At 38.6% G+C, this 27,957-nt stretch overlaps 1 protein-coding gene across 5 annotated transcripts; it reads left to right on the top strand.

Annotated features, from left to right (window-relative positions):
* Positions 1-298: 298 nt before the first annotated feature.
* On the top strand, positions 299-27,264 carry LOC145487279 (A disintegrin and metalloproteinase with thrombospondin motifs 6-like). Of its 5 annotated transcripts, none has more exons than XM_081466029.1 (37): positions 299-428; positions 852-972; positions 1,565-1,643; positions 2,414-2,745; positions 3,707-3,896; positions 4,148-4,326; positions 5,366-5,452; positions 5,919-6,043; positions 6,289-6,332; positions 6,621-6,726; positions 6,850-6,978; positions 7,718-7,877; positions 8,583-8,684; positions 9,335-9,486; positions 10,169-10,232; positions 10,554-10,662; positions 11,325-11,449; positions 11,726-12,038; positions 12,305-12,434; positions 12,708-12,912; positions 13,227-13,389; positions 14,535-14,673; positions 15,578-15,822; positions 16,175-16,331; positions 16,730-16,917; positions 17,260-17,349; positions 17,505-17,591; positions 18,595-18,645; positions 18,756-18,815; positions 19,837-19,980; positions 20,222-20,272; positions 20,715-20,771; positions 21,662-21,718; positions 22,890-22,946; positions 23,444-23,521; positions 24,055-24,198; positions 24,715-27,264. In XM_081466029.1, exons 2-37 carry the CDS (start codon positions 883-885, stop codon positions 24,855-24,857), a joined length of 4,632 nt encoding a protein of 1,543 aa, XP_081322155.1. In that variant the 5' UTR covers positions 299-428; positions 852-882; the 3' UTR covers positions 24,858-27,264. The 5 variants fall into 5 exon arrangements, with proteins under 5 accessions (XP_081322155.1, XP_081322177.1, XP_081322183.1 ...); XM_081466044.1 differs by lacking the exon at positions 299-428 and adding an exon at positions 465-730; XM_081466051.1 differs by lacking the exon at positions 21,662-21,718.
* Positions 27,265-27,957: the final 693 nt, after the last annotated feature.

Below are 27,957 nucleotides of genomic sequence, written 5' to 3'. Positions count from 1 at the left end.
GTTTTTCGTTGTCTAGGCTTAAGCCTCAAACCGAAATACCAATAAAAATAAATTAGCTTCTGAGGAAAACATTTTTTGTTACTCTACCAATGTAGATTCATTTCGTTGGTTTTTACTGCAAGGCGTTTGAACGCTACGGAAGATCATGGCCTTAGTTTAAATTTTTGATAAGGCTTCATCTTTTGCTGTGATGCCACCAGCAAACTAATAAAATTCCACCAATCGTATTCGCCGTAACAGGTCAATGTGTCATAACCACGAAAAACTACCAGTTTAGAAACATAGGGATAGGAAAAAATAACAAACTGAAAACCATGCCAAGCTATGAAAATATCGCGGCATTTTAATACAAGAATACAAGAAGTTTTTCAAAGTTTTAATCCTGCAGGGATAAAAAGGTGATTTAGCTAGCACCAAGCCACTCGGAGGTAAGCTTGTACCACGGCTGTCACGCCAAATAAACGCCTTAAATCACTCGGGCGAATCAGAGCGTTTAGCCTGCTGTTATTTTCCGATCGATTTGTTTGGATTTGTTTCTCTGTGTGTGTTTAACATATCTTTGTCGAGGGTCACGATTCGAGTGTTAACTTAATTTAATTTTCAAGTCGCCACAATAATATAGGGAAACCGATAAATTATTGGAAATAGAGTATTTTATACGATTTCAAAATAACTGACTGGGGAGAGTGCTTCGCACGAATATGAAATGTTGCTAGGATGAGGGTGTAAGGTATTGAAATCTTTTAATTATTGGGCAGTGAAGTTTTGATTAGTAAATATTATCTCCATATTTTTCAAATCGACAGACGTATCGACTAATATTCTGTCTTTTTGTCGATTTTATTGATTAGAAGAAGAAACGTCGTTTACACTTGTGCCGCTATGGATGGTGGGGGAGAAAGATGTTTCAAGATCTTTAAACTGGTTCTGTGCTTATGTTCATTATCCATTGGTGAACTGAAGAAAACGCATGTAAGTACATGAGAGTTTGTTCATGATTACCATCAATAGATAGACCGGTTTGTATGTGAAAGTTATGTCGAACGGCAAATCAATTCCTCATGTTTGGTGTGTTCACGAAATTATTCTAGTAACTAATTTGTTGAGTAAACTACCATGCATTATTACATGCCTACGGTGACTTGATAATAACACGGTAGTGGAGAAACATGGTCGAGGCTCAGGAAAAAACAAAACGTGTTTAAGTGGAACCAATGTGGCGTTATTGCTAACCTTCAATTTACACGGCGCTCTTGACGAAAGTAATCAGGCTAGAGCTTTTGCTCCCAGTGAGTGGAATGGACATTGACCGTAGGCCGTGATTTTGCATTGTTTCATTTAACTTGCCAATTATGGATAAAAGTTCGCTTGTACAGCCACTGTCCACGACTGCCATAGCAACTATATGGTGAGACAAAGTGACATGGTAGGGCCTCGTCCTGTTTCGGTGTTTCAGTGATGCGATCGGTGTTTCGGTGTCCAGTTAAGATTAAAACGGTTAGGAACATAAACATTCGTAACGATAACACTAATGGCTGTATTTGTTTTTCACTTTTTGATGCAGCCTTATTCCCACGGCATCCATAGACATATGACAACCAGAGATCTCTCCCGCTTGTTTGGAATAGATTCCCATAACGACGGTAATGTTCCTTTTACCTGTTTACCATTTCACAAGTTTTAAAAGTTAATTATATCACACTGTGATTTCAAAAGGGTGAGGCCACATACTGGGTAAGTTGGAGCTCGACGGTTATCTTTGTTTGCGAACGACATAAAAATGGAAGTTAAACTTGGCCGATAACTTTGCATTAACACACCCAAGCACTTTAATAGTGCAAACAGAAGCGAACGACAAAGATGAAAGCCTGGGGAAACATATCTCACGTGGCTTGGAATTTTAAAATAACTGGGGATCAAGACAACTACGTGCTTGATGAGACCTAGAACCCATTTCCTGTCGTTTTGCCAACCCGCCTTTCTTACCCCATCTGCATGATTGCGTTCGTTCTGATCTTCTTAAACAGCTGGAAATAGAGCCCAGAGGAATCAAGACCCTGTTCAGATTCCCTTACCCTGTAAATCTTGGCACTGGACCCTGCATGCTATATAAGGAACATACCTATATCAACGGACATTGAAATGTTTACTGCTTATCCACTGCCCGGCCCCTGAGTTCTTTTGGACAAATCCTGATTACATAGGACTTAATATTATATAACAATTATCGCTTTAATAAGTTCAAACAAATTTTTTCAACTCATTTCTTAAGTTAGAAATTGGGTTCGAGCTCCCTAGTTGCAGATTGTCCTATCCCAATAGTCTTTCCAATCTGGCATCATTATAAGTAAAGGGGGTAAAATAATTTAATATCTGAACCTTATTACGTGTTTCTATCTTTAATCACCTTTAGTACCTGAGTACAACGTTGTGCATCCAATTCAAGTGGACGAGGAAGGCAGCATCGTCTCTCACGAACTATCGTATCCGAGAATACGTATTCGCCGCTTTTCAGAGGAGGTAGATCACAACGAAGAAGTGCATTTTAAGGTGTCAGCTTTTGGAAATGATCTTCATCTCCATTTGAAACGAAACAGGAGACTATTAGCACCTGCGTTCAAAGTGGAGGTTTTAGGAAAACATGGAAGAGTTTTAAAACGGCATACCATGGAAAATTGCCACTACGTCGGAAGAGTGAAAGCTAGATCAAGATCAACAGTAGCAATGAGCAATTGTCATGGACTGGTAAGTGCACGCAGCAACTACCACTTCTCGTCTATGCATTTCTTCCCCTTGGAAGTAACTGTTAGGTCTGTATGTACAATTAAGGACACGGCAAGACTGAGTATTTGGTCAATAAAGGAGGAGAACAACGACCTAGTTTTCGTCACCCGCTCTATCTCTTAATCTAGTCGCTGCTTGATTTGTAGCGCAGCTTCACCAAGTTCAACTCCTCGACTACGCTAATTTAATAAGTTGACTTGTGTAACTTTTTTTGGCATTCGGCAATCTTAGTCATTGTGTTCTCAGTTAGTAGCATAGTGCACAATACTACGCAAACAAGGGATTTCAGAGTTCAGTTTTGTTGCTATTTGCATTGGACAATCATTCACGTCATATCTGAATGTAAACCGTCTCAACTTTCACTAAGTATAGATAACTGTCCATGTGGTTTAGTTGAACTGCCAAAACGCTTCCAACCGTTTTTGAATTGGATAAGCTTTATAGTGGAGACCATCAACCAATCAAAAGGCTCAAATGAAGTCAGCAACGAGGATCGAAAAGCGTTCCAGTGTAAGCCAAGTGTTCAAGGGCGCCTTGTCCCTTCGACCACAAACTCCGGGACTCTAGAAACGAGGGTTTATGGTAGGGAGATTTCCTGAGAAAGTTTCTGAAAAATCAAAAAAATTATTGAATTTTCAAACTGCAATCCAGGTAACCGAAATGTTTGCAAATTCCAGGGGGATTAAAATAAACTGGAACAGAAAATTCTCGGTGAGACACTTTCGAAAGTTTGGGTATAATGCGCGAGGTTTTCTGCTTTTCTCCGGAAAATGTTGTTCCATTCGCTCTGGAAGTGTACGGCAATTCAAACCGCAATTTTTGGCCTCACGGGAAACGCCACAAACAGCTCAATCAAACTAACGCGGTCGAGTCCTACAATTACGCATTTCTGATGTCTTTTCACGTTCTCTTTTTGCTTTAGACTGGGTTAATTCACACAGAGGACGAAGCCTATTTCCTGGAACCACTTCCGACTCACTTGCATGACAAAGTAACTACTAATGGTAGAAGTAAACCTCATATAATTTATAGAAGAGCTGCTAACCTTGATAAAAGACAAGCCCTTAATGCCGCTAGAGAAAAGAGGGAAGTACATGCTTGTGGAACCGAAGGTAACACTTTTTTTGTAACGATCATTTCTTTTCAAATAGCTTTGGCTCGAACGGTTTTCAGTTTTCAGTTTCGAAGGCTGGCTTGGCTGGCCGAAATATGGTACACATGTTGTATCTGTGTCTGCTTTATTATTCTTCTTGGCAAGTAAATTATAGACGTTCAATTTTATGAATATTCATGCATCTCTTTACACACTGTCCCCAAATGGTTGTTTGATGCATAAGTGTATATATATAATTCGTTTGCACAGATGACCCAAAAATTCGCCTAATACGTTCGTTGAATGATACGCAACCCTCGCAAAGGTACGGACCAGCTGGGCCTGGAGAAGAGAAATACATAGAGACCTTGGTTGTGGTTGATCCAAAGATGACGAATTTCCACGGAGAAGACGCCGTGAAGCAATACGCGCTGTCCGCATGCAATATTGTAAGTAACAAATACAATTCCAAACTGTACAATACAACTCTATAGTATTTAACAAATTAATGAACGAAAAATAAAGCATGCCTCAAGACTTAGATTTGAAATCTCCTAGGTAAGTGAGCCAGCTCATACTTGCAGAGGCCTGGGAATGGGTAGAAGGCTAAGACTGCTACGAGCCAGGCTCATCAGGAGCTTATCGCGGTTTCTGTAGCATGGAGCGACTAGGAGTGTTTCTACTTCCCCCTGGATGGGATACTATTCCATCGCAGGATTACCCCCAGCATTAAGTTCGCCGGTACCCATTTATACACCTGGCTGGAGAGAAGCACCGTGAGAGTAAAGTGTCTTGTCCAAGAACACAACACAATGTCCCCAGCCAGGGCTCGGACCCAGACTGCTCGATCTGGAGACGAGCGCACTAACCATGAGGCCACCATGCCTCATTAAGGCCTCGAAATGGGCCTGATCATAATCCACGTATCATGTTCTTGGGCAAGGAACTTGATACTATGATTGAATCTATGTTTAAAAATGAGTGCCGCAGGCAAGATAAGGAGTACATGAATTAGCTAGGATAGGTGTTGACCATATGTGGATCATTTGACTTGAGTTAGAAAGAATCATGATTTAAGTCGATTTATCTGATTTTCTATGATATTATTTTAGCTTTCTACAAAGCAATCGTACATCAAATTTCTCTAAAATCTTTATACAAAATCTAGTACAAAATATCCCTTGGAAATCATCCATAAAATTGACAAATTTTCAACATTTCACCCAAGCCAACTTTCAACATTTGATAGTCAGTACCAAAATCAAATCGCTGTACATAAGTGGAAGAGTGTAACATTCTCTTTAATTTAGTTTTTCCAACTCGCTTGGTTGATAAGTGAAGAGCATGTTTTTCTCCAAATCTTTGATGTTGCCGTTGCTGTGTTTTATTCGTTCATCTATTTCACCATTTGGATAAAACCAGGGTTTCGACAGGGTATATTCCTGTTCATCACTGTGTCAACAATTCATCTTCATCTTTATTGTTTAGGCCTCAAACCTTCTGCGAGATGGAAGCATTGGCCAGAATCAAGTGAATTTTGTAGTTAGTAGAATGCAGATTCTAACAACTCCGCAGGTAAAATAACTATATTATATGTTGAAATGCTAATTCTAAGTTAAATGTTTGGGGAATGCCACGAGATGAGACCAACTCATCTGGCAAATTTAATTGGAACATTGCAGAAGTACTTGTATCCATTGATATTGAAGGTCGTTGTTAACTTGTAAATTCATCTGGCATCAGGGCAACAACGATTTTGATTTTTTAAGGCTTATCAATCTCATAAAATATGAGTGGACCCAAGGAACAGTGATTTCAAGTTGGTTCTTTCTTCTTCATAAATAAATAATATTTGATCCAAAAGAATAACGAGAACTACTGTTTGATGCCGTTTCTTCAATGCACACTTACCCCATATTTCCTTTGCCAGTTTTTAAACCAAACGTCACGTTATTAAAGGGGGTGTTCTGATTTTAGTATTTGTGACAGCAAAGTATTAGTTCCAGCTGTCAGTCTAATTTTCAGTATTTTTATTCATTAGTCAGGACTTGTTGTTAACCACCACGCAAGCAATACACTGGAAAGCTTTGGCAGATGGGCGGAGCGGAATAACAATCCTTTGGACAACGATGAAAATCACTACGATTATGCCACTTTATTTACGAGGTAAAACAGTCGTTCAATAAAAAAGCACCCACTCATATAAACTTTCACCCAATAATAGTTCCTGACTGTTAATATAAGTTTTGTCGAGACTCCTTTTTAATCCTTGTTTTTAACAGAAGCTACTTATATGAAATGTGCCGGCTTACTGCGTAGCCTATGATATCCTCATTATCTCTGCTTTTTTTCTTTGTATCTCTTTACAAAAATATGATTATTGTATACTGATTATTGTTTTTTTTTTTCAGATATAATATTTGTAAAGACAAGAACCAACCTTGCGAGACATTAGGTATTCTCATTTCTCCACAGTTCTTACCGTATTATTGCTATGTCCCGTACGACAAGTTACCTGCAGCAAATTAATTGTGCCGAGCACAAAATATTGTTTCTCCCAACTGACTGACAGGCCTTTTCTTTTTGTGTCAGGGAATATGGGCGATAAATATCTCTTCATTAATGGATCTCGTTACTAGTCTGCTGGACATTGTTCTAAGAGTACAAGGCGACCTTCAATGTTGATAAAAATAGGAAATTAGAATGTTTTAAAAACACTCTATTAATGCTAAATTTCCAACAGGTCTTACGAGAACGCGTGGAATGTGCAGCTTCCCCAATTCTGCTAGTGTTGGTCAAGACAACGGTTTGATGCTTGGAATGACTCTCGCACATGACACAGGACACAGGTGAGCTATGATCAGACATCTTTTTTGATGTTTTTTTAGCGTTTAAGTGTATTATACCAAGTCTTTCAGTTTCAATATATCAGCAAGTACATTGTAATAACTTTTTGCTGTTGCTATTCTCAGTCTTGGAATGAACCACGACAGAGGTGCGTGTCCTGATGGTGTGAACATCATGGCATCTTACCCGGCAGGGAAGCAGTCAGCTTTCCAGTGGTCAGCTTGCAGTAAGAACTACTTGCAACAATTCTTAAAGTACGTACTAAGGCAAAATAATAATTGCTTATTTCATAAATACTTAGTTTCAACAAGATTCCTAACCATTCCATGAACTTCCCGACTGTCAAATGTCCACAAAACAGAGTTTTGCCAATGTTTCCATCATTTACGTCTCGTTAAAATTGAATAGTTTTGCATGCTAAATTGTAAAATAATACAGTTTATTTTCAACGTCTCTAGCTGGCTATTTTGTGCAGTAGTTGATTCCACGTAACAATTATCCATGAATCAGGGTCGGCCAGTGGGGAGGGGGGGGGGGGGGGGAGAGAGTGGTATACCAGTATACCTGAAAATTAAAACCCATTATACCAAAAAATGTCCTCTCAAATTCATGCGAAATACCAAAATTTGAAAAAAACATGGTATTCTTTATACCCATAAAAGGCCCGATTTTAGCATCAAAATACCGTTTACTTGATTTAAAATCCCCCTGTATACCGTATATCAAAAAGCGTGGCCGACCCTGATGAATATAAATCGGACGGATACGTGGAATAATGTAACGAATATATTTATGACTCGAGGTTCTTGGCAGCTAATATATAGCTGCACGTATCTCTAATTTGGTTATCAATGGCTGAAAGAAGAAAACTTGAAAACTTCAGCTGGCTACTCACTAAATGTAGCTCACAGACATAACTTTTCATATACAGCTGTAAAACAACCAGACATGTAAATAGACTACAAAATAATAGAGCACTACTGTATCACTTAGCTCAGAGGATTCTCGCTGCTTGGATGATAACCCAACCAAAACGAATGTGATAGAAATCAGGACTCTGGACAAGCCCGGTAGACTGTATGACGCCCATGAACAGTGTCAGCTGGCTTACGGACAGGCTGCTAAGTTCTGTGGAGGACAAAAGTTTATGGACGTGAGTGTTCATTTTCAAAAAGCTACACCAAGTTCTTGAGAGTAGGTACCAGAACTAATCAGCTAATGATAACTGGGGCAATGATACCTCACTGAATACTAAGACTATTAGACAGAACTTACTTCGTGTAATATTTCTTATATCTGAGGTGGTTTGTATCGATCTTTTTTATTTTATAGTCTCAGCAAAAATTACACCAGAGATGAATTGAAAGATTATTCTTAGATTATTTTTCAAGAAAAAACACGAAATAACCAGTAAAGGCCTATCCAAACGGGAAATGTTTGGCGACCAAACAACATCAAACATTGTTTGGTGACCAAACATTTTACCGTTTGGCAACCTTGTTTGGTGCTGTTTGATCGTGCTTGATAAAATTTGAAGGCCATCAAACATTCGATCAAACAACTTAAAACATTTCTTTTATTCTCGTGTTTGATGGGCGATGTTTTGTTCGTTTGGACAGCCGTATCAAACATGTTTGGCGAGCGCATGCGTCCCACGCTTGCTCAGCGGCTTGCATCCATAGTTTCATCTGTGTTTGATCAAACATGTTTTAACCGTTTGGCCACTCACTTCAACATCAGCATGTTTGGTCACCAAACAATGTTTGATAATATTTGGTCACCAAACATTTACCGTTTGGACAGGCCTTAAGGATAAGTTTTGTTGTAGTTATAACTTTCCCATCGTGTGCATTTACAGCAAATCTGCGTGAAGCTCTGGTGTGAGGTGCCTGGGGGAAGTGGAAACTGCAAGACGGCTGAGATACCTGCAGCTGACGGCACTCCGTGTGGAGATAGCAAGGTAACTGTTAACGCGTTATTCGACCATTCGAAACGGTTTTTTAGAAAAGACAGGAACTTAGGTCCTGTAATGGTAACTGGAATATATTTTGTAGCAAGAAAGAAATGTAAATGTATCACATTTTGTTGTAAGACGGATAACTTGGGGGAATTCTGTTCTTGGTTTGGGCTACTGCAAGAGAAACCTGGTTTATTTAATGAAGATGGAACAGTGGGATTCATTAAAACGTATCATCGCTGGCAGCCTTAAGTACTAAAAATAGTTGCAAAGAAATCTCAGCGTTATCATCCGCTCCTGAATGATAACCTAATAACGTTCCTTCACCTTGATGGTTTTTTCTTTTCTTTTTTTTTTAATAATAAACTTTTATTGTTTATGCCACACACTTAGTTACAATACTAATAAAGCTATTTACATAACTTACAATACAACACAACTACTTTACACTACTTACAATACTAATACAGCTACTTTACACTTTTTTTTCTATGCTGATACAGCTACTTTACACTACTAATACTAATACTAATACTAATACCGTTACTTTACACTACTAACATTACTAATACCTTTACCTCGCACAACTTACAATACTAATACAGCTACTTTGAACTGTTACTTACTTTTTACAAAACGATTCCGTGTTGCAGTGGTGTAGAAGGGGTCAGTGCATACCTCTGGGCACTGAAGGACCTGACACCGTAGACGGTGGCTGGTCCAAATGGTCCGATAAGTATTCCGACTGCAGTAGAACATGTGGAGGAGGTGTGCAATACAGAGAACGTAGATGCATCGCACCTCGGTAAATATTCATATTTGTTTTCCTCAAAAAAGGTCTTTCGCCATTGACCAAAGCACGTTCGGTAGCGTAAATTAAAGCGAAAGTTACACTCAGCTTAGAAGAACAGAAACAACAACAATCCTTTGTTTAAACACGATTTTGTTTAAAGCAACAGGTTTACTTCTGGGGAAGCATTGTACATTTGTAAGTTGAATGAGTAGCAACCCTTACACAACACTTTACTAAGAGCGTAGTACTTTTGTGAATTTAGTAAATATATTTGTAGATGTAAGAAATTGGGAGAACAAGTATGCCATATGTTAATTATTGTAAGTCGTTAAAAAACAAGAAAGCCCTGTCTTTTAATAAAAATGGCTGTAGTAAAAGGCGCGGTGGCCTCATGGTTAGTGCGCTCGTCTCCGGATCGAGCGGTCCGGGTTCGAGCCCTGGCCGGGGACATTGTGTTGTGTTCTTGGGCAAGACACTTTACTCTCATTGTGCCTCTCTCCACCCAGGTGTAATAATGGGTACCGGCGAACTTAATGCTGGGGGTAATCCTGCGATGGACTAGCATCCCATCCAGGGGGGGAGTAGAAATACTCCTAGTCGCCTCATGCTACAGAAACCGGGATAGGCTCCGGCCTGATGGGCCACTTGGCTCGCATGCAGACTAAAAGATATTCATATTCATATTCATATTCAGCCCCAAAAATGGCGGGAAGCGCTGTGAAGGAGAGGAAAGAGAATACAAACTTTGCAACACTGGGGTAAGTTACTCGATTAAACGACACAAGACACTTAAATATCGCAGTGTCTTTCCCCTCCCAGAAGTATAAATGGGAACCAGTAAGCTGTAAGCGTCAACCTGGACGGACTAGCATCTCGTCCAGGGTGTGCGCCAATATTCTAAGTGGCTTCATTCCACCAAGACAGGAATCGACACTAACGAAGCTCTATTTCGATTCTTTAAAATTACCTGAAGCGGCATGTACCATAAACGAATCGTGGGTTTGCCTTAAGTACTCTGAGACGGAAATCTGTTCATCTCGGGAACTTCATCTCACTCCGACGTTCTGTTCTCTTTTTAGTCCTGTTCGCCTGACTCAATGGAATTCAGAAACCAGCAATGTCAAGTAAAAAACTCACAATTGTTCAACGATCAGTACTACGAGTGGGAATGGAAACCTTCAACGTTAAGTAAGATCTTGTGTGTGCTTACCATGTTATATCCATTTTCAAGAAAATCGTCTCTACCCAGCATAGTTATCAATTGTAACTATAGAGTTAGCTGTTCAACAAAAGTCAACAGTGTAGTTATTTTATAAATGTGCAACATAAAAAAGGGATTCCACATTACCACGTTACAATAAAATTAAGTCGGGCATCTCACGGAAAACGGAAAATCAGGGACACCTCACTTTTGAATGGGTGTTAATTTAGGTACGCCAATCACGCATAGGGTAACGAATGTTAATGTGGTTACGGCAGATCAGCTTTTCAAATTCAGTATCCCTTTGCTTCAATTCAATTGTACGCTTACGCGATCATCTGACTACAACTACAAATATCCATGTAACTTATTTCTTTTTCCTTCATTCTTTTAGTTTTTAAACCATAGCAGGATCCCAGTTAGCATGAGAAAAAGAAAAAAAAAAGTGAAGGATTGTGGTTCATGTAGTTGTAGGCAAGTGACGCCATCTTGCAAATCGCCTAATGTTACTGATAGATATCACATTTTGGTGTTATTGGAAGCTTGCTGCAATTTTCAGTTGAAAGTGCGGGCTAGATAGAGCCAACTAAACCAAAAAAAGGTTTATCGCAGTTAATTGAATCGCGAAGAACTAAACGTTTGTTTGCAGAGAGCAAGTGTGTTCTGGGCTGTTTTATCAAAGGAACTGGATTAGGTTTTGCCTTTGGAAACGTTGTCGACGGCACGGACTGTGAAAAAAATGCTCTTGACAAGTGTATCGAGGGACAATGTACGGTAAGTTGATAAAACAATTGATAACTTTTGGTGGTAAATGTTTTGACCTTTATATCTCCCTGTGGTAACATCCAAGTTTATATCATTTGTCATCTGAGATCATCACCGCTAATACCTCTTAATTCTCTTTAGAGTGAAAAAGGCACATATTATTTCCTTTGTGATTATCAACCATATCCGCCTCGCCATGTATACATAATTCAAATTGATATGTTACCCAGATTTTGTAAACAGTTATGAGCACGAGTCTGACAATTGTTGTTATCTCTTCAATAGAAAGTTGGTTGTGATGGCGTAATTGGTTCTAATGCAGTAATCGATAGATGCGGTGTGTGCAATGGAGATGGAAGTACTTGCTTGCCGGGATCCAGAGACAGCGTAGCACGAAACAGCACAAGCACAAAGAAGGAAGTTACTCCGGGAGCTGCTAACCTTATCACAAGTGCCTTGGATTGGCTGAAGCGCATGGGTTATGATGTCGACAGAAGAGGACAAATCGCCTCTCCTGAAAGCATCACCAAAGACACACAGAAGGAAGACTTTTACTGGGCTGTGGTCAAATCTGGCTGCAGTGTATCCTGCGGTGGAGGTAGTGCGGCGATCAGTGTTTGTTAACAATGTTCTTTTTCACTGATTTTATCCGAATGTTTTATATTAGTTTTATTAGAAAACAAGAGAGGTAGTCGAGAAGTAGCTAAAAGTGTTGAATTGCTAATTCTTATCCTGTTGTGAACTGATCCACTGGACTTATTAAAACATCTATAGCTTGTTATCAATTATACTTTCCTTTATTTACCAAAGAGGTCTATATTATTTCTTTGTGAGTCTCCTTGTTGCTCCCTTTCCTTGTGTTAGGTTCGGAGACTTCGTATGCTGAATGTCGAAGGTCAGACGATGGTTCACCAGTGACTCAAGCCAAATGTGATGCTGGCATGAGACCACCGCGTGAGACAGTACACTGCAACTTTCAACCATGCCCTCCCGTGTAAGTAGTCATGAGACGACTTCACTTTAGAATAAAAACATCAAAGCAATTGCTTCATTTATAATTGAGATTGATCATATGTCTGAACGGCGAGACAGTAGGAATAGCCCTTAATTTACATGCAGGTCCCGACTTCAGTCTACATCTGACCCACTTCAGTACAGTCAGGGTGTTTAATGGGAGGCCTAGCTAGGGAGATCCGGGAATCACACAGTAAATGAAGTCTTAAGTTTCCTTACTGGTTAACAAAGATTACCTCAATATTTATCATAGTTGGAAACCGGAGGGATGGGAAGACTGTTCTCAGACCTGTAATGGCGGGAACAGAACACGTGAAATAAAGTGCATGCAAGTGGCAGCTGATGGAATTGAATATGACGTAGACCCCAGACTCTGCTCAGATCCTAAACCGTCCATGGTGGAAGCGTGTAATAACGTGCCGTGCCCATCTGAGTGGGTGGCTCAGCCATTTGGACAGGTAGGCGTGTGGCTTATCAGTAAACATTTTGTATCAAGCTGGAGTAAATAGCAACAAAGAAAGGCCCATATGACGGCAAATTTCACTTTCTTATAGTATGGAAAAAGTAACAAAAGAAGTTGACCGTTTTTGCCGACAGAAATAAATTTGAAGGTGCACATTACGCACATCACTATTTTTGCAATGAGCTATATGATTTTCTCAATAATTCCAGACTGCTTTCTACACAATTAACTAAAGCATGCGCATGGCTTTTTATTGAAACAAAACCTCCTGTACACCGGACAACACCTGCTCTCTCTTTAACCCTACAGTGTTCAACAAAATGCGGACGTGGGCTTCAGAAGCGGACCGTAAAATGTATGAAGGCAGATCACCGTGGAAACCTAATGGACCTGGAGGAGGCCCAATGCGATGCAGCGCTTAAGCCGCCAACACAAGAACACTGTAATGTGCACAATCCTTGTCCTGGAGATGGTAAGTTTGCCTGACAACTTGTTAATATTACTATAATTGTACCTTCTAATCTGCATGTGTTTTTTATGCTTTAAAGTGTTCAAAAAAAAAACATTATACGACAAGCCCCTTGTCTTAGTTCGGACCACTTTCATCAAATCCGAGTATATGCTCTCATTTTGGGACTAGTTAATACCACGTTCATAACCAGCTAAAAGCCAGATGTCAAAATGAACAGACTTCGCATTGTATTTGTGCCTAGGGCTCGCCATAGGTTGCTCGGCAACTTTTTGGCAACTTTCTTTTTCGTATTTCTAGCAACTTTTTTTGTTTAAGCAACTTTTTGCATTCTGTGCAATTTCTAGTTTTCTAGATATCGGAGCAGCTTTTAGTGCTGTATTTGGCCATATATACTTCCATATTTTACAATGTTTCAGTAGACAACTTGTGAATTTCTTTAATTTTTTTAAATTTTTTTTTAATTTTTGTAAATTTTTGTTTAAAAAAATTTTAAAAATCTTTAAAAAATTTTGATATTGATGCGTAGTATTTATTCGTTCGTATTTAGCGACGCTGGTTACAACGCAAAATTGCACAAAAATGGTTAAAAATGTTACTCGTGTTGCACAGATTGCATATTTTTGCATCAGACCAAATAAAAGAAGAGAGAAACAAAAAAAGGTTTGGCTTTTTTAGCAACTTTTGAGCAACTTTCGTTACAAAAAGCAACTTTTGACTTTTTGGAGCAACTTTTGAGCAACTTTTTGAGAAATTTCGGGCAACTTTTTGGGAAATCTCGAGCAACTTGTGGCAACCCCTAGTTGTGCCAGAATTTCTAGTAAGTAAGAAAAGTAAATAAGTAAGTAAGTAAAAGCTTCATTAATGTGTCAACGTATTTAGTTTTCACAACTAATTGGGGACACAACAAAAAGAAAAAAGACATTAACTGCATGCTAGGTTCCATGATTGCGTTAGGAAAACAATTCTTTTAAACTACGTTTGATCATGACGGGGCAAAACAACTTAAAGTCAAGGCGTTAGTTAAAGAGCCAAACTATGATTCTCTGGACATTTTTCTACAACAACTGAGTCCAGTCGTGACATTGCATGTCCTTGAACCAGTCAGTGATATGTCACACATTAAATTTCATTCTGATACATTTTAGACAATTGTGGCGGGAACTTTACAACAGACGTTGGAACTTTCTCATCACCAAGTTATCCAGCGGATTACCCTGATAACAAGGAGTGTGTTACAACCATCTCAGTCAACCCTAACAAGGTTATCAAGCTTAATTTCCACAGGTAAAAGTTATGCTTTTGACTTTCCTCTTACTTTTTTGTTTAAACAATTCTACTCTCAATCTTGAAAGGTGCCTTGTGTAATTGCTTGCAACTTTATAGCCGTTAAGTGTGATGACTCATCGTCAAATAGTAAGCGCAAAAGAGCCACAAAATGCCATTAGGTCCGAAAGAAAGCAATAATAATAATAATAATAATAATAATTGAGGTGAAGGATCGATGGTATGAGCATGAACCAACGACTGTCACCGAGAAAAACAATATCACCATTTTGTGGGACATGCCCATCCACACTGACAGAACCATCGCAGCTAATAGGCCGGACATTGTGCTAAAGAACAAGAAGGACAAAACTTGCCTTCTCATTGACACGACCGTACCCCTCGACGCCAACACCTCAGTCAAAACCACGGAAAAGCTTAACAAATACAAATATTTGGAAATCGAGATAGAGAGAATGTGGGGGCTCAAAACAACAACGGTCCCGGTGGTTATAAGAGCCCTCGGTACCATCAAGAAGGGCATGGAAAGCTACATCAACAAAATCCCTGGCAACATCAACATACATGAACTCCAGAAAATAGCTCTCCTCTCTACCGCCCACCTTCTCAGGCGGACCCTCTCCATCAAGTAGAAACCCTCTTTGCCTCCCAAAGTCCAAGGTTTGGACTCGGATGCTGCAAGAGAAAATCGCCCACAATGACATTAATAATAATAATAATAATAATAATAATAATAATAATAATAATAACAACAACAACAACAATAATAATAGCATGTTATTAAAATAATAACAAGCGAATTATACTATTCTTACCTGCATGTATAAAGACAAAAAATGAATCTCTTAACCTCCTATTTGTCGAAAACTCAAGCTTTTTTTTTTGTCTGATTGGTTGGTTTTAGCATGCAGGTGGTATCTCCGGAGGACACCTCAAGACCCGAGAAGTGTAAAGGCGACTTTGTGAAGGTTATGGATGGCGACTGTTCGTCATTCAAAGCTGAAACAAAATACTGTGGAAAACAGGAACCAGCTCCATTCATTTCCACAGGAAACAAACTCTGTGTGAAGTTTTTTTCTGACGAATCTCAGACAGCTCAAGGATTCAGTGCATCTTATGAGGCTGTCGACAGACCAGTCAATCCTGGAGGTAGCAAATGGGAGGGGGTTGTTCTTTTCAGTGTATAAAAACAAGCCATAATACAGCAAAGTTTTAAGGTCTACTTAAGTTTACAAACAATGTTGGCGTTTCAAGGAACTGTTGGTTACGGGTGCAAAAACAGTTCAATATGTTAATAATGATTTGTAAAGTTCTCATGTATTTTGATACCTAACTTAGTATTATTGGTGGTGTATTAGTATAAGCTAACTCAACTGTGATTTTATTTATTACACATCAAATAGAGCAACATTGATATTCTTTTCTACTTATAACAAGTTTACTTTATGAGTAAAGGATTTCGACAAACGTTTTGTTAAAGGCTAACAATTTCTCTACACAGATCAGTGCGGTGCTGTTCTGACGTCACCAGTTGGTTTGATAACGTCACCTAACTATCCAGAACCGTATCCAAGCAACGAGGAGTGCAATACTACCATTAAAGTTGCAAAGGGTCCAATCAAAGTCGCTTTCCAAGCTTTTGATGTAGGAAATACAAAGTAAGCAAACATATTTGCTAACTGCATTGTATTGAAAATGCCATGAATTCTATCAAGGACTCGAGTGGCCATTGTTATCGCACTGATGTAGATTTCGACTCCTTGAACGTGATTTTACTCACCACGTACAGTGCAGTGTTATAGCATTTAATGAGAATTCGTTTCAATCCACTTATTAAAAACTAAATTGTGGCATCGGCTTTTAGAATATCTCGCTTCTTTAGTATCTTTTTGGGGGGGGAGGGGTGGGGAAATTGTATATAATTTTTATAAATCAAAATGTACTTTTCTAGCCGCACCTTGGCCGACGTGAAAGCAAAATAAGACAAGAAAAGAGTAGGATACCGTAAATTTGTAATACGTAAATGAACATTTCTATTACTGCTACCTGACCACAGCTGTGAAGATGATTATGTGGTAATAGACGAACCTATTCAAGGAAAGATCGGAAAGCTTTGTGGAAATCAGATTCCGAAGGCCTTCAATATTTCCTCCAACGAGCTCAAGATTGCTTTCAAGTCTAAGGAGCGCATTGGAAGACCCAAACCTGGATTCGTGGCCACTTACACATCAGGAACAACTCCAGGTAAACGTTATCAATAGTGCACAACAGAGGATCGGATGCCGCTCATGTCAAAGGTAGAAGGCCGCAGAAGACTTAAGAAGTCCACTGTTTGCAGATATGTAATATCTCGTATCTGGAAATCATAAGAGCTTTAACGGCTCATCGTAGGAGTCACATTCCATAATCTAGATGGGTGACTTTCGCACAATTCAAACAAGGCTGAAACGACTTGTAGAAAAATGGCCCTGAAAAGCCCCAATGGGGGAGTGGTCAATGAATATATTGATCTCTTTTTTATTTTATTTTTTTAATGATTCGCCGCCTGCTCCTCAACCCTAATAGTTGCCATGGCTCTTTTCACAGATGAGATACGAAAAACCGCGGGAAATGCTGGAATAAAAACTTTTACTTCTAAGCTAGACCAGGGTCTCGTGGCAGATGCTGTAACTAGAGGTGAGCTACTTAAAATGTTTCCTCTACTTTAATGCATTTCTCTTCATCAGACGACGTCATGCTTAAGTACGCAAGAATATTCTGACCTACAGAAAAATGTTGTATCTTGTCAGGAGAATATTCTTGATATTGCATATGTTGTTTTTGTGTTACAGAACATATCCCAAAGCCTTCTAGCACCGGAATTCCGGCGGGAATGGGAGTAGACTTCTTACCAGTATCCAAACAAGACAGCAAAGAAGGTAGGATTTTCTTTTGATGACATACTATACATAGGTACATGTATCAAAAGTGTGCAAAACACTTTTACGTTAGATAGCGGCTTACAGGACAGAAGTGGCAATAGACCAAAAGAAAGAGCCTGTCTAAAATAAATGAAACAAAAGAGTCCGTCCTGTTTGGTAACACAAGAACAGTACCTTGGTGGCATGGCGAAAATTTGGTTATGTAATCGTAGAAGTGCCGGAGGTAAAACTAACGGTTCCGTACTATCAGAATATTGACATCAATCTTGACATTCGGTGTGTTCATCGAGTTATAGAAATACGAGTGGAAATATGGTAGAGCTGATGTGCGAACAAGAGCCGATGGAGTGTTTCCACAGATTTTTCGAGTTCTACCAAACTCTCACGAGTGTTATACTCCTTTATATAAATAACGGTTAATTTTTATCAGCTCGATTAGCTTTTAGATTATTCTGGGTGAATTTGGCTTATTTTCTGATTCAATTATCTTTTTTGTAACTAAGTGTTTTCCTATTTTGGTAATAAATTAAAGCGTTTGTTGTTGTTGATGTGTTTCTACAACTCGAAAGAATATCATATAAACTCTTGGTCTTCGACCATCGTAGCTCGATTAAAAATATAAAACAAACAGCGGTAATAAACATTTAAAAACATGCATTTCATGAACTTGACTTTTCGTATGCTAGTCAACATACATTTTCAAAAGTATAACCGTTAAAATTTTTTGAAAAGCTACAACTTGCATTTTCTTTTCTTTTCCCAAAATAGAAAAAAAACAAGGCATCCGCATAACAAACTGTTATTGCTTTTGTTTCGTTTCCTCAAAAACAAACCGGTATTGTTTTGGTTTTATTGTGATTAGCTAATCAAGCAACTTGAACCAACGTTTACTCTGCGAACATCCTTCGGACGGATAAGAACATGACTTAAACTATTTGAACTCGACTGTTTCTTGTCTAGTTCTTAAGAATAAACCAATTCTCTTATCTGCTCGCCCTAGTCTCCAAGGAGGAAGGAGAGGACATAGATGCTGGTGTCGGAGAAAACAATGGTGAGTAGATATTATGTCATTTTGTTTATTACAGCAAATCATAGTTTACTCTACCCTGCTAGGTGGTCCAACTAGATCATTTAAGAAAGAAATTGATGCTCTCATTCCAGATAAAGAAAACATTGATGATGACCTCATATTAGCCAAACCCACAAGTGGTCTTCAAAGTGGTAAGTGGTAATTTGTCCACAAAGTACCTTGGATTGCTAAAGTTAGCCATCTACCAAGAATAATTAGAAAAGTAAAAATAACCTTTGTTTATGCTATCGTTGTTGTTGCATTTTATAATACATCGTAATTAATTATTAATATTGCATTGGGGGGTTTAATTATCTGCCTTGGGATCCTTCATTGCTGGGCATGACCACGGCAACATCAAACCCTCAGCGGCCATCGGTGATCCTCTAAGGTCTTCTAATCTTGGATCGTCTTACTGGGAAGCTTAAGCAATGACGTCGGTGACACCTTACAAAAAAAGAATTTTTACTTTGCCTTCGAATCTCGAAATTAACTAAATACGTGCTAAACCTGAATATGTAATGCCAGCGATCAGTTCCCAAAGGAAAAACGAAACATTAGCCGTCATGGAATACGTCCTCCAAAATACGCAGAACTTGGTAATTTCACGTTACTGCTTTCCGGGTGACAGCCACGAGATATAAAAAGATAAATAAGCAAGTGCCTTCGTCACTTTACTTATTAAAACTTATTTTGTTCGTTGACGTTGTAGTTGTTGTTTTTCTTTTGGATTGCTGAAGCTTAAGGATCCTAGGCAGCCTTTGGATGCCATTGAAATTATTGACATTGCATGGTGAAGCGAAATCTTATTGCTTTGCTGTAAATTGTGTTGCTGAAAGTATGTTTAATTAATCATCCTTAGTAGTTTCGCGGCGATTTCCTTCGTTTCGAGTTGCTCCGAATAAAATATAATAACTAAACTCGGGCATTTAAACAAAAACAAAGGTGTGGTTGACTATATTACGGCCCATCAAGCTCCCTGAAGTACTCAGGGAATAACCGCACGAATTCAGGCCAATATTTCCATGTTTGATCAACAACTTGATGCACCAAGACACTGGCGTTTTTATCAGTTGCTATTTTTTTTAAGTTAGATCAAGTTCCAAGTCGCTCGCACCGCTGTACATGTATGTACAATTTATTCTTCTCTGCTCTTCATTGTAAAATCGACAGCTCTCAGCCAACTCAATGGAGACTCAAGTGGAAGCGGGAGCGGAGATAGCGAAGCAAGTAACAGAAACACAACCCTTAACAATTCAACAGCTGGTGAAGAAGATGAAACTTCACATGAAAATGCTCCAAAGAACCAAACAGAAGGTATTCAAACACACTCCTGTTGTAACTGCAGTCAAACTGCAATCATCCTCCCCACCAAAATTTCACAACAATTATATTTGTTCCAAATTAGAAACAAAACCTACAATTACAATACAAAGGAATTCCAATCCCTTCAGTTTACCCTACTGTCTTTTTTGACGGACCAAAATTTTCATAACCCGCTCGACGATTGAAGCTCTCAATTAAGGCTAACATTTTCATATTTCGTGCTGTAATACAGGTATCCATAATGATGATATTACGAAAGAAACCATTCCAGAGACTGACCAAGGTAGGCAGTGAGGGTTACACCAGAATTGGGAGGGAAAGTTCCTTAACAGGCGTACCATTTCACCCTACGTTAGCTAGATACACGTCCTAAACAAAACCTTCTACCAAAGAAATCTCCTATATTTTAAGCTCTTTGTGTGGGTTAGGTAAATTTCAGTTTTTTACAAGTTTTTAGGTGACCAGTAGAGCGTTGTGTATAAGCCTACGCACAAATCTTGTTAACTAAACGTTCTTTAGAATCAACGTGTACCTCAAATCAAGATACAACACTACAGCAGGAACAAAAAGTCTTTAAAATGACAGTTTTAACCGTATTTACCCAGGAGGACGAATAATACGTCTGATAAGTTCGTCCAGGTAAATACGAGACGCAGTAACTGTATCGTGAACGATTTATATATTCCTGCATGTCCAATATTAATATTAACTCGCTTAATCCTCAGGGAGCCTCGTCAATCAGACCATGTCAAATAGCCTCGATAATGAGACTCAACTGAATGGTAAAGAAATAAATTTCAGTCTTACGCTTAATAATTATTAAGGGAGGACATAGAGTAAACGTTTTCATCCCCCATAGAGGCCTTACACCCGAGGTAATCCATCTCAGATTATTTTCGAATCAAATTATCCCCTGCGGATAACGTTCCCATTCGCGCTGTTTAGATGTTTTCGTGACGGGTGGAATCGCTTGGGCTGTTCACATGAGCATAGTTGGCTTTACAGGATTGGCTGTTTCTAGACCCAATGGGAGTCATTGGGCGAACTGATCCTTGCCCGATATAATAGGTCCGGCGCTCTTCATTGGTTGGTCGCTATGGGTTTGCAATTTAGATAAATTTTGATAGTCAACCATCACGCATAGAAATCGAGAGCGAATAACCTAATTGTTTTAGTATAAATTTACTAGTCGTTCAAAACTTTATCTAAATCCTCTTTACAGACACTTCGAGCGGCCGTCATTTTGTTAAGAAGGGCACACTGTCACGCTACTCACTATCTATTACAGAATAGATAGAGAGTAGCGTAGCCAATCATAGAACGGCATTCGTGATAGAACGCTGGTAGATTTATACTAAAACTCGATAGAAACACGGAGAACGTGTTTTCTATTTATAAAATAAGGATTGTATGGGGAATTTATTGTATTACCTTATATTTACATCCTCTCTAGTTATTTATTATACTTTAATATATTCGAGCTACACAGACCATGCGGAGAACATTTACTTTTTACATATTTATATTCCTGTTTAAAATTGTGTTCTAATGTTCCGTTACAAGCTATATAATTAGGAAAACAAGTAACCTCGATCATTTCCTGTCATTGTTATGCATTTATAGCCATTATTCAATTCATATGCTTGCATATTTTGTACATTGTCACTCACAGACACTTCTAGCAACCAGACTCTCGCCGGAGCACTTGCAGAAGCCATAAAATCACATGGTATGCACAACGTCCACTACTGCATGTGACTATTTGTGTCCATGCGGGATTATTCATGAAGTCACTTTCCTTTCGCAAGAGGTCGTAATTGGTACACCTACGTTTAAGTACACTGATACATGGGAGTACATACATCATTATGTGCACACTCATATTGAATTTAAAGAATCGACGTCACGGTTTTCGTATCTTGAAAAGTTTGGCCTAATTTTTAAAGCTGATCGTTTGTAATCCTTGTTAATCTTCTCCATCCTTAACCGTGATTGCTCGTTTATGGTTTATTAAAAATATGGACATAACCTGATATATTACCTTCAATTTCAAGGTAATATTGTACCGGGCCAAAATAACTCAAAATACCGTGACTGAACTATTTTAACATCGTCTTATCAGTGAGATGTGATAATGCAACGCCACTATGAGAAAAATAACCAAAATAGGGGATTTGCAGAATAACATAATTCTGACTACTTAGTGTAATAATCATTACGACCTCATGTTCTGGTTTCGACTATTTGGTTAGCAGAAACATGGAAGGCAAAAGGAAAAATTCATGAACGAAACTGTTGAGAGTTCATGATTGTTTTAAAATCGGTTCACTGAATCGGTTTGAATATTAGTAAACTTAAAACCATTTAATTTCAGAAGGGTAACATCATTAGAATCATGCAGTGAATCACAGCTCTCTGGAAACTGTATTTTCATTCGTCACGTGAAGCTTATGGATGAAATCAAATTTAAAAGGCGAACAGAATTTTTCAGTGAAGGAACTGAATCCTCAAGGTTACTTTTCATTTTATTAACTGCGATTGAAGAGGCCCGAGAAACATCAGAGCTTCACTACTCTACCACGTACTATCAGGCCACACACTGGGATCCGAGATGGTGAGAAAATCAAAAACCAGAGATCGCGAATCAAAGCTCAGGTCCCGTTGAAACACAGTTCCTTCCAATACATACAACTCCGTCAATTCATCTTTAAATATCTGTTGTTTTCGTAGGGATGAGCCTCATTCTAATGGGTAGTGGGGGACATGACTTACCCGCTTTTTAAATCTAAATTGGATTTCTTGGAGTTTTCTGGACTTAAAGATTACTTTCGTCGTCTTCTAAGCGATATATCATCACCCTCAATAAGTCCACATTCGCGTGTTTCTTTTCCTTTTTTCAGGGAATGCCCTTAATAAAACAACAGTTGATAACTTGCAAACTTTGCACAATTCATCAGGTGAGCCTTTTTGCATATAAGCCTTGAAATGAAACCTCTTGGTTTCGCGGCACACCCCAAAGTTTGATTCGCGGTGCAAATGACTTCTCGTGTACTTGATCTTTAAAGGTAGTATTATAAAGGCCGATAATACTACAAGGAAACCAATATCTAATACGTACCAGAGCGCGACGGACAAGCTTTCCCTCTACGGAAGTGGCGGTTCTCCAAGTCGCCTTACTCTGCTAATAAAAACTAGAGTAGTGTTAAAAGCCGATTTCTTTAACCAGCTAGGATTAAAGTGAGAGATTCGGTTTATCTACCGCTGAAAACTTTAAAAAGTAAATGAGCAGACAACAGACAAGTAATACAATCAGGCATAACCAATTTGAAGTGTTATTTCGATACACTGTCACATAGTCTAAGAATTACTCAGAAAAAGAGATCTAGAATTATAATTTCTGAGGATGGAATTAAACGGATGATTTCGACTGATACTAAGGTTGCTTTCGTTACAGAATCTAATGACCTCGCATCGATCCAAGATATTCAAGGCAAGGGGTTGGCTGGGCTTATTAAGCCTATCCTTAACCAAGGTAAACCATAATTTCTAATTAGCTAACGTTCTAACAGGAATGACTCCTGAGTTAGTGTTAAGAATATGTTTAGTTCTCAAAAGAGTGTCCATTTTTGTAGAAGAACTATTAACGCAAAGTTCATCGATCGGACACCTTTTTTGTTCACAACGAATTTTTCAATTGGTACTTTATTTCTTCTAAGTTAATATTTTATGATTTAATATACTTAGTGTTACGTTATTTTGAGTTTAATTTTCTCGGAGTTACTAGCCTATTTTTGGCTACTCAAAATCTGAGATAAAATAAAGTTTTATGTAAGTATGTATGTATGCACTCGTGAATCATTGAAAGAAATTTGTTGGAGTGGCCTAAGGATTAGTATTTTAGCCAGTGCATAAAAAAGCAATCTACACCTAGCCGCTTATTTTATGACAACCACCGAATTAAACATTGCTTGCAGGTCTAATTTAAGAGCTAAACTAATTCTTATTAACTAACCTACGCAAAAGAGACATCTCCTTCTTGTATTCTTTCAACTGTCTGATTTGCAGGTTCATGTCCACCTTTAAAGTCACTCAGCTGCCTCAATCTACTCTACTCGTTTCCGTGTAGTAATGATGATGATTGCTTTGAGAACGGCATGACATGCTGCAACACCAAATGTACATACGGAAAAAAGATGTGCATTCCGCGAGGTAAGGGGCATGCGCAAAGTCTAAACTGACGAAACCTCAAAATTAGAAACGCACCCGTGATAACACAACAGTTTTATTTTACTTTCTACAACTTTCCCTTAGTTAGAGCAGAAGTTCCACGATGGAAGGAATCGTATGTAGCAGGGTTTAATCATACCACTAGTTCTGTACAGCCACTGTAACCTTATTTGAAAACTGAACCTCCATTTGGCCTGCGACGTGTGAAGGCTTGACTAAGGCCGGTCCTGAGAAAGACGTATCGCTCATTCAGGACACCCATCCATGCAGGGATCGCAAATCAGAAACGGGTTTCCACCGCAATTGGCAGTTAATCGATCGAAGCACGATGTTGTTTTCGATCAGCAGTTAAGTTTAGCTGAGTAATTTTGCAAAGAGAGATTTGCAAAGGGGTTTTTGGGTTAGCAGAAAGCTTTTCTAATCAGCGGTTGACAATCGTTGAGATGATAACCTGAACTTAGATTTTGTCAATAAAAATGTTTGTTTATTTTTCCTCAGTTTCCACCGTCTGTCCCCTAAGAACTCCATACTACACTGGGTTTCAGACATGCAAAGACTCGGGTGATTGTGGGACTGGCGGAGTATGCTGTATGGACATGGCTGGAAGACATTACTGTCATCATCTTGGCTATGTGGAATAAATGCCGTCTTGGAGAAACGAATATTACATATATTTCACAGCGAGTGGATATTTGAAGAGTCCCCGGTCCTTGTCAGGAGAAACCAGCTTCTATCAAAGTGCCTACAACCCCAAAATTGTTTTAGTTGAAAACAATATTGATACATTCGTGATCATAATACCGAAAAAGTTTTGCTTTCGGTTGAAACCGCGAGTTTTTTTTATGAATTTTCAAAGTCGTGAAAAATCGCTATGATGAAAACCATTACCGAGTCAAAGAACAAGTCAAAAATATCTGGGTCTAGCGCATTTCGTGACGTCCTACAAGGAGATCATTTGCACAACATGCGCACAAATATACTTGCTTGCCTCGAGTTGTTGTAACATTATTCTGAGCAAGGAAATTACGTATAAAACTGTGAAAGTCGATCACGTTCAAAGCAGTGTTCATTAAGCGCCTCAGCCAACAAGATTTGGGAAGATTTCATGGTCATGTTTGACCGATCGGCGAGTCTGCAGCGAAGAATGAGTAAGGCTGAAATCATAATTATAAGGGCTTTGGCTTGTTCGGGTTGCAGGATTTGGTACGGAATTCAAACCATTATCTTTGTTTAAATGCATTAAGTGATTCTAGTGACCGCTGGTGAGTTGCAAATCTTCTCAGTCTGTTTACACGTATGTACTACGTGAACGATCGACTCGATTCGGAGCACTTCGCATTTGTGTATAGCTTACAGATCTGAACGAATAGCCATCGCAAAAATTAATACGTGAGACTTTCGTTGGCGAATTGTCATGCAAATAGTTATTCCAAGTCAGGGTATTCTGGAATTCTTTCTGCAAGTCTTCGAAGCGATTCCGGTTTATTTGGTTCAGCTTTGCATTCCCTGTGGAATGAGTAGTCTATATCAACTGGTGTTTACAAGGTCGTGGAAACAGTCTTCCAGAGTCTGATAAAGAATCTGATAAAGTTTGGATAATCAACATGCAATACATCTAAACATCTTAAATGTTTAAGATCGCCAAGAAAAATGTTATTTCATTGACATACCGCGCAAATTCGTTACTACTGTTCAATTTCTACTCCTCTTCTCTTCACTTCAAAACTGGCGCCAATATCCTTGTTTGACGTCATTAGCTCCCGTCTCCGTTACCCTCGGTCGTGTGCTAATTAATTCCAACTGACTAAATTCATAAAGAAATCGCCGTTTTAACCAAAAACAAGACTCTTTGCAGCATTCTGCTCCATACAATACAAAGATTTAATCCCCCTAAGAAAATTTTTGGGTTATAGGTACGTTAATACTGAAGATACATCAAGTTACCCAAGACGTACCTCAACGGTTGTTAATCTAGATGAAAGTGGTTTCCCTTTCACTGGGGAATTATCTTTGTGATAGTTAGAGAACGAGGAAGTTTGAACTCAAGGGATCACGTATGTATAAAACGATGAAAAGTATCGGTTCAAATCTGTTTAAAAGATTAAGCCGCAATGATATGTCTATCTTGTCACAAAAGAGTAACATTATTTTCAGACCAAATTTGAAAAGAAAGGTCATCGGATTTGAAGAAGTGACCATTGCTAAATGACGAGTTTTAATCGTACCGCAAGATACAGCGCGTGTAAAAAATTGGTTGAGTTTTACTAATGCATGGCAAGTAAACTAGGAGATTGATTGAGGAATTTATCAAAAGAGAACTTAACGTTTAATATACGATGCAAAGCACATTTTTTAATATATAGACATATTTTAATATATTTAAAACGGGAGAACATTAAGACTTAAAAAAGCTTGAAAAATAAACCGCTAACATCGTTTCTCATTTATCATTTTTCCAACTAATCGCCAGTCAAATTATTTGTGGAGAGTTGTTCTCATTCGTATACATTAGCCATTCTTATATTCAAGAATCCACTCGCGCAGAGCAAAGTTTTTACAGTTTTACCAATTTTTAACCCACGTCATCAAGAGATATTCCATGATTCTTGGCATCCAGAAAAAGGGAAATTATTTAGAAAACGACGTTAGGAATCTGATTAAGCCCGTAGCTAAGTAAAGAACATTACTTTGTTGGACATTTTTGCGAAGGTCTTATTCGACAGAGAATGAAAGTCTTGTATGACAGAGAATTAATGTGAATAAACTTGATTTTTATTAAACAGGAAAATGTATTACAAGCTGCGATACTTATGTACTTTCATACGATTTCCTATTCTTCTTATCCAATAAGTAACAAGCTCATCCAGGATTCTGCCGCCAGAGCATGACGCAATAAGGGACAGGCCGTATATGTTGCTTAGCAACTACAGAGATAACATCGCGGGCTCCGTCAGATTATCGAAGACGGTATTATACCTATAATGGCCAATTCCCTTCGTGAGATGCGCCTGCAGGGAATCATGGTAGTTGTATTCATCAAAACAAATATCCAGTCCCTAAATGACCATTGGTTCTTGTTTCTTAGTGGAAATGCATGCAAGCATGCATACATGAATGAATGAATAAATGAAAGAATGAACGAACGAACGAATTCGAACGAATGAACGAATGAACGAACGAACGAACGAACGAACGAACGAATGGATAAATTAAACCTGGACCCATCCACTCACTTCCTGTAGCACCTCAAAAGAAAAAGCTCTGTAAAAGCTATCATATGTTTAAATTGTGACAATAAGTACAGTTGCATAAAAGAATGAAAAACAAACTTTACGTTCATTCTGTCTAACTTTACTTATGACCCACTCAATCATGGCCAGGTTTCTCTTCCCAGCCACCAACAGCACATTTACTTCAAAGGAACCCAAAACTCATCGGCCTCGTTAAGTTTTGTCAATACTATTAAAAACAGAATCTAACGTAACTGTTAATGATTTCTGCAATCTGGAATCTAAACATGGTCTGCACTGAGCTGTAGCGAATATATTTCCAGGTTTTCAACAAAGCTTTCCAATGTTCAATAATGACTGTGGATTGGTAGAAGTAAAGCTGGTTTCCTTGTTAAGACTTCAGTAACTAAACACCTACCTTAAGTTATTTATCGGATGCTTCTTTTCATGGTTTGTTGGTAAAACACTTAACGACGAAACGGTAATAGCTTTCAGTACATCCTCGCAATCA

Source organism: Orbicella franksi, chromosome 1 (genome assembly GCF_964199315.1).
Source record: "Orbicella franksi chromosome 1, jaOrbFran1.1, whole genome shotgun sequence".
Lineage (NCBI taxonomy): Eukaryota > Metazoa > Cnidaria > Anthozoa > Scleractinia > Merulinidae > Orbicella > Orbicella franksi.
Note: the sequence above shows the minus strand (reverse complement) of the source record. Positions and strands in the feature narration are given on the sequence as shown.

Coding starts and splice junctions, on each gene's coding strand:
- LOC145487279 (XM_081466029.1), top strand. CDS start 883: ATGGATGGTGGGGGAGAAAGATGTTTCAAGATCTTTAAACTGGTTCTG. Junction 12,039..12,304: donor CAGTGTATCCTGCGGTGGAG/GTAGTGCGGCGA, acceptor TCCTTGTGTTAG/GTTCGGAGACTTCGTATGCT. Junction 16,332..16,729: donor TTTGATGTAGGAAATACAAA/GTAAGCAAACAT, acceptor ACCTGACCACAG/CTGTGAAGATGATTATGTGG.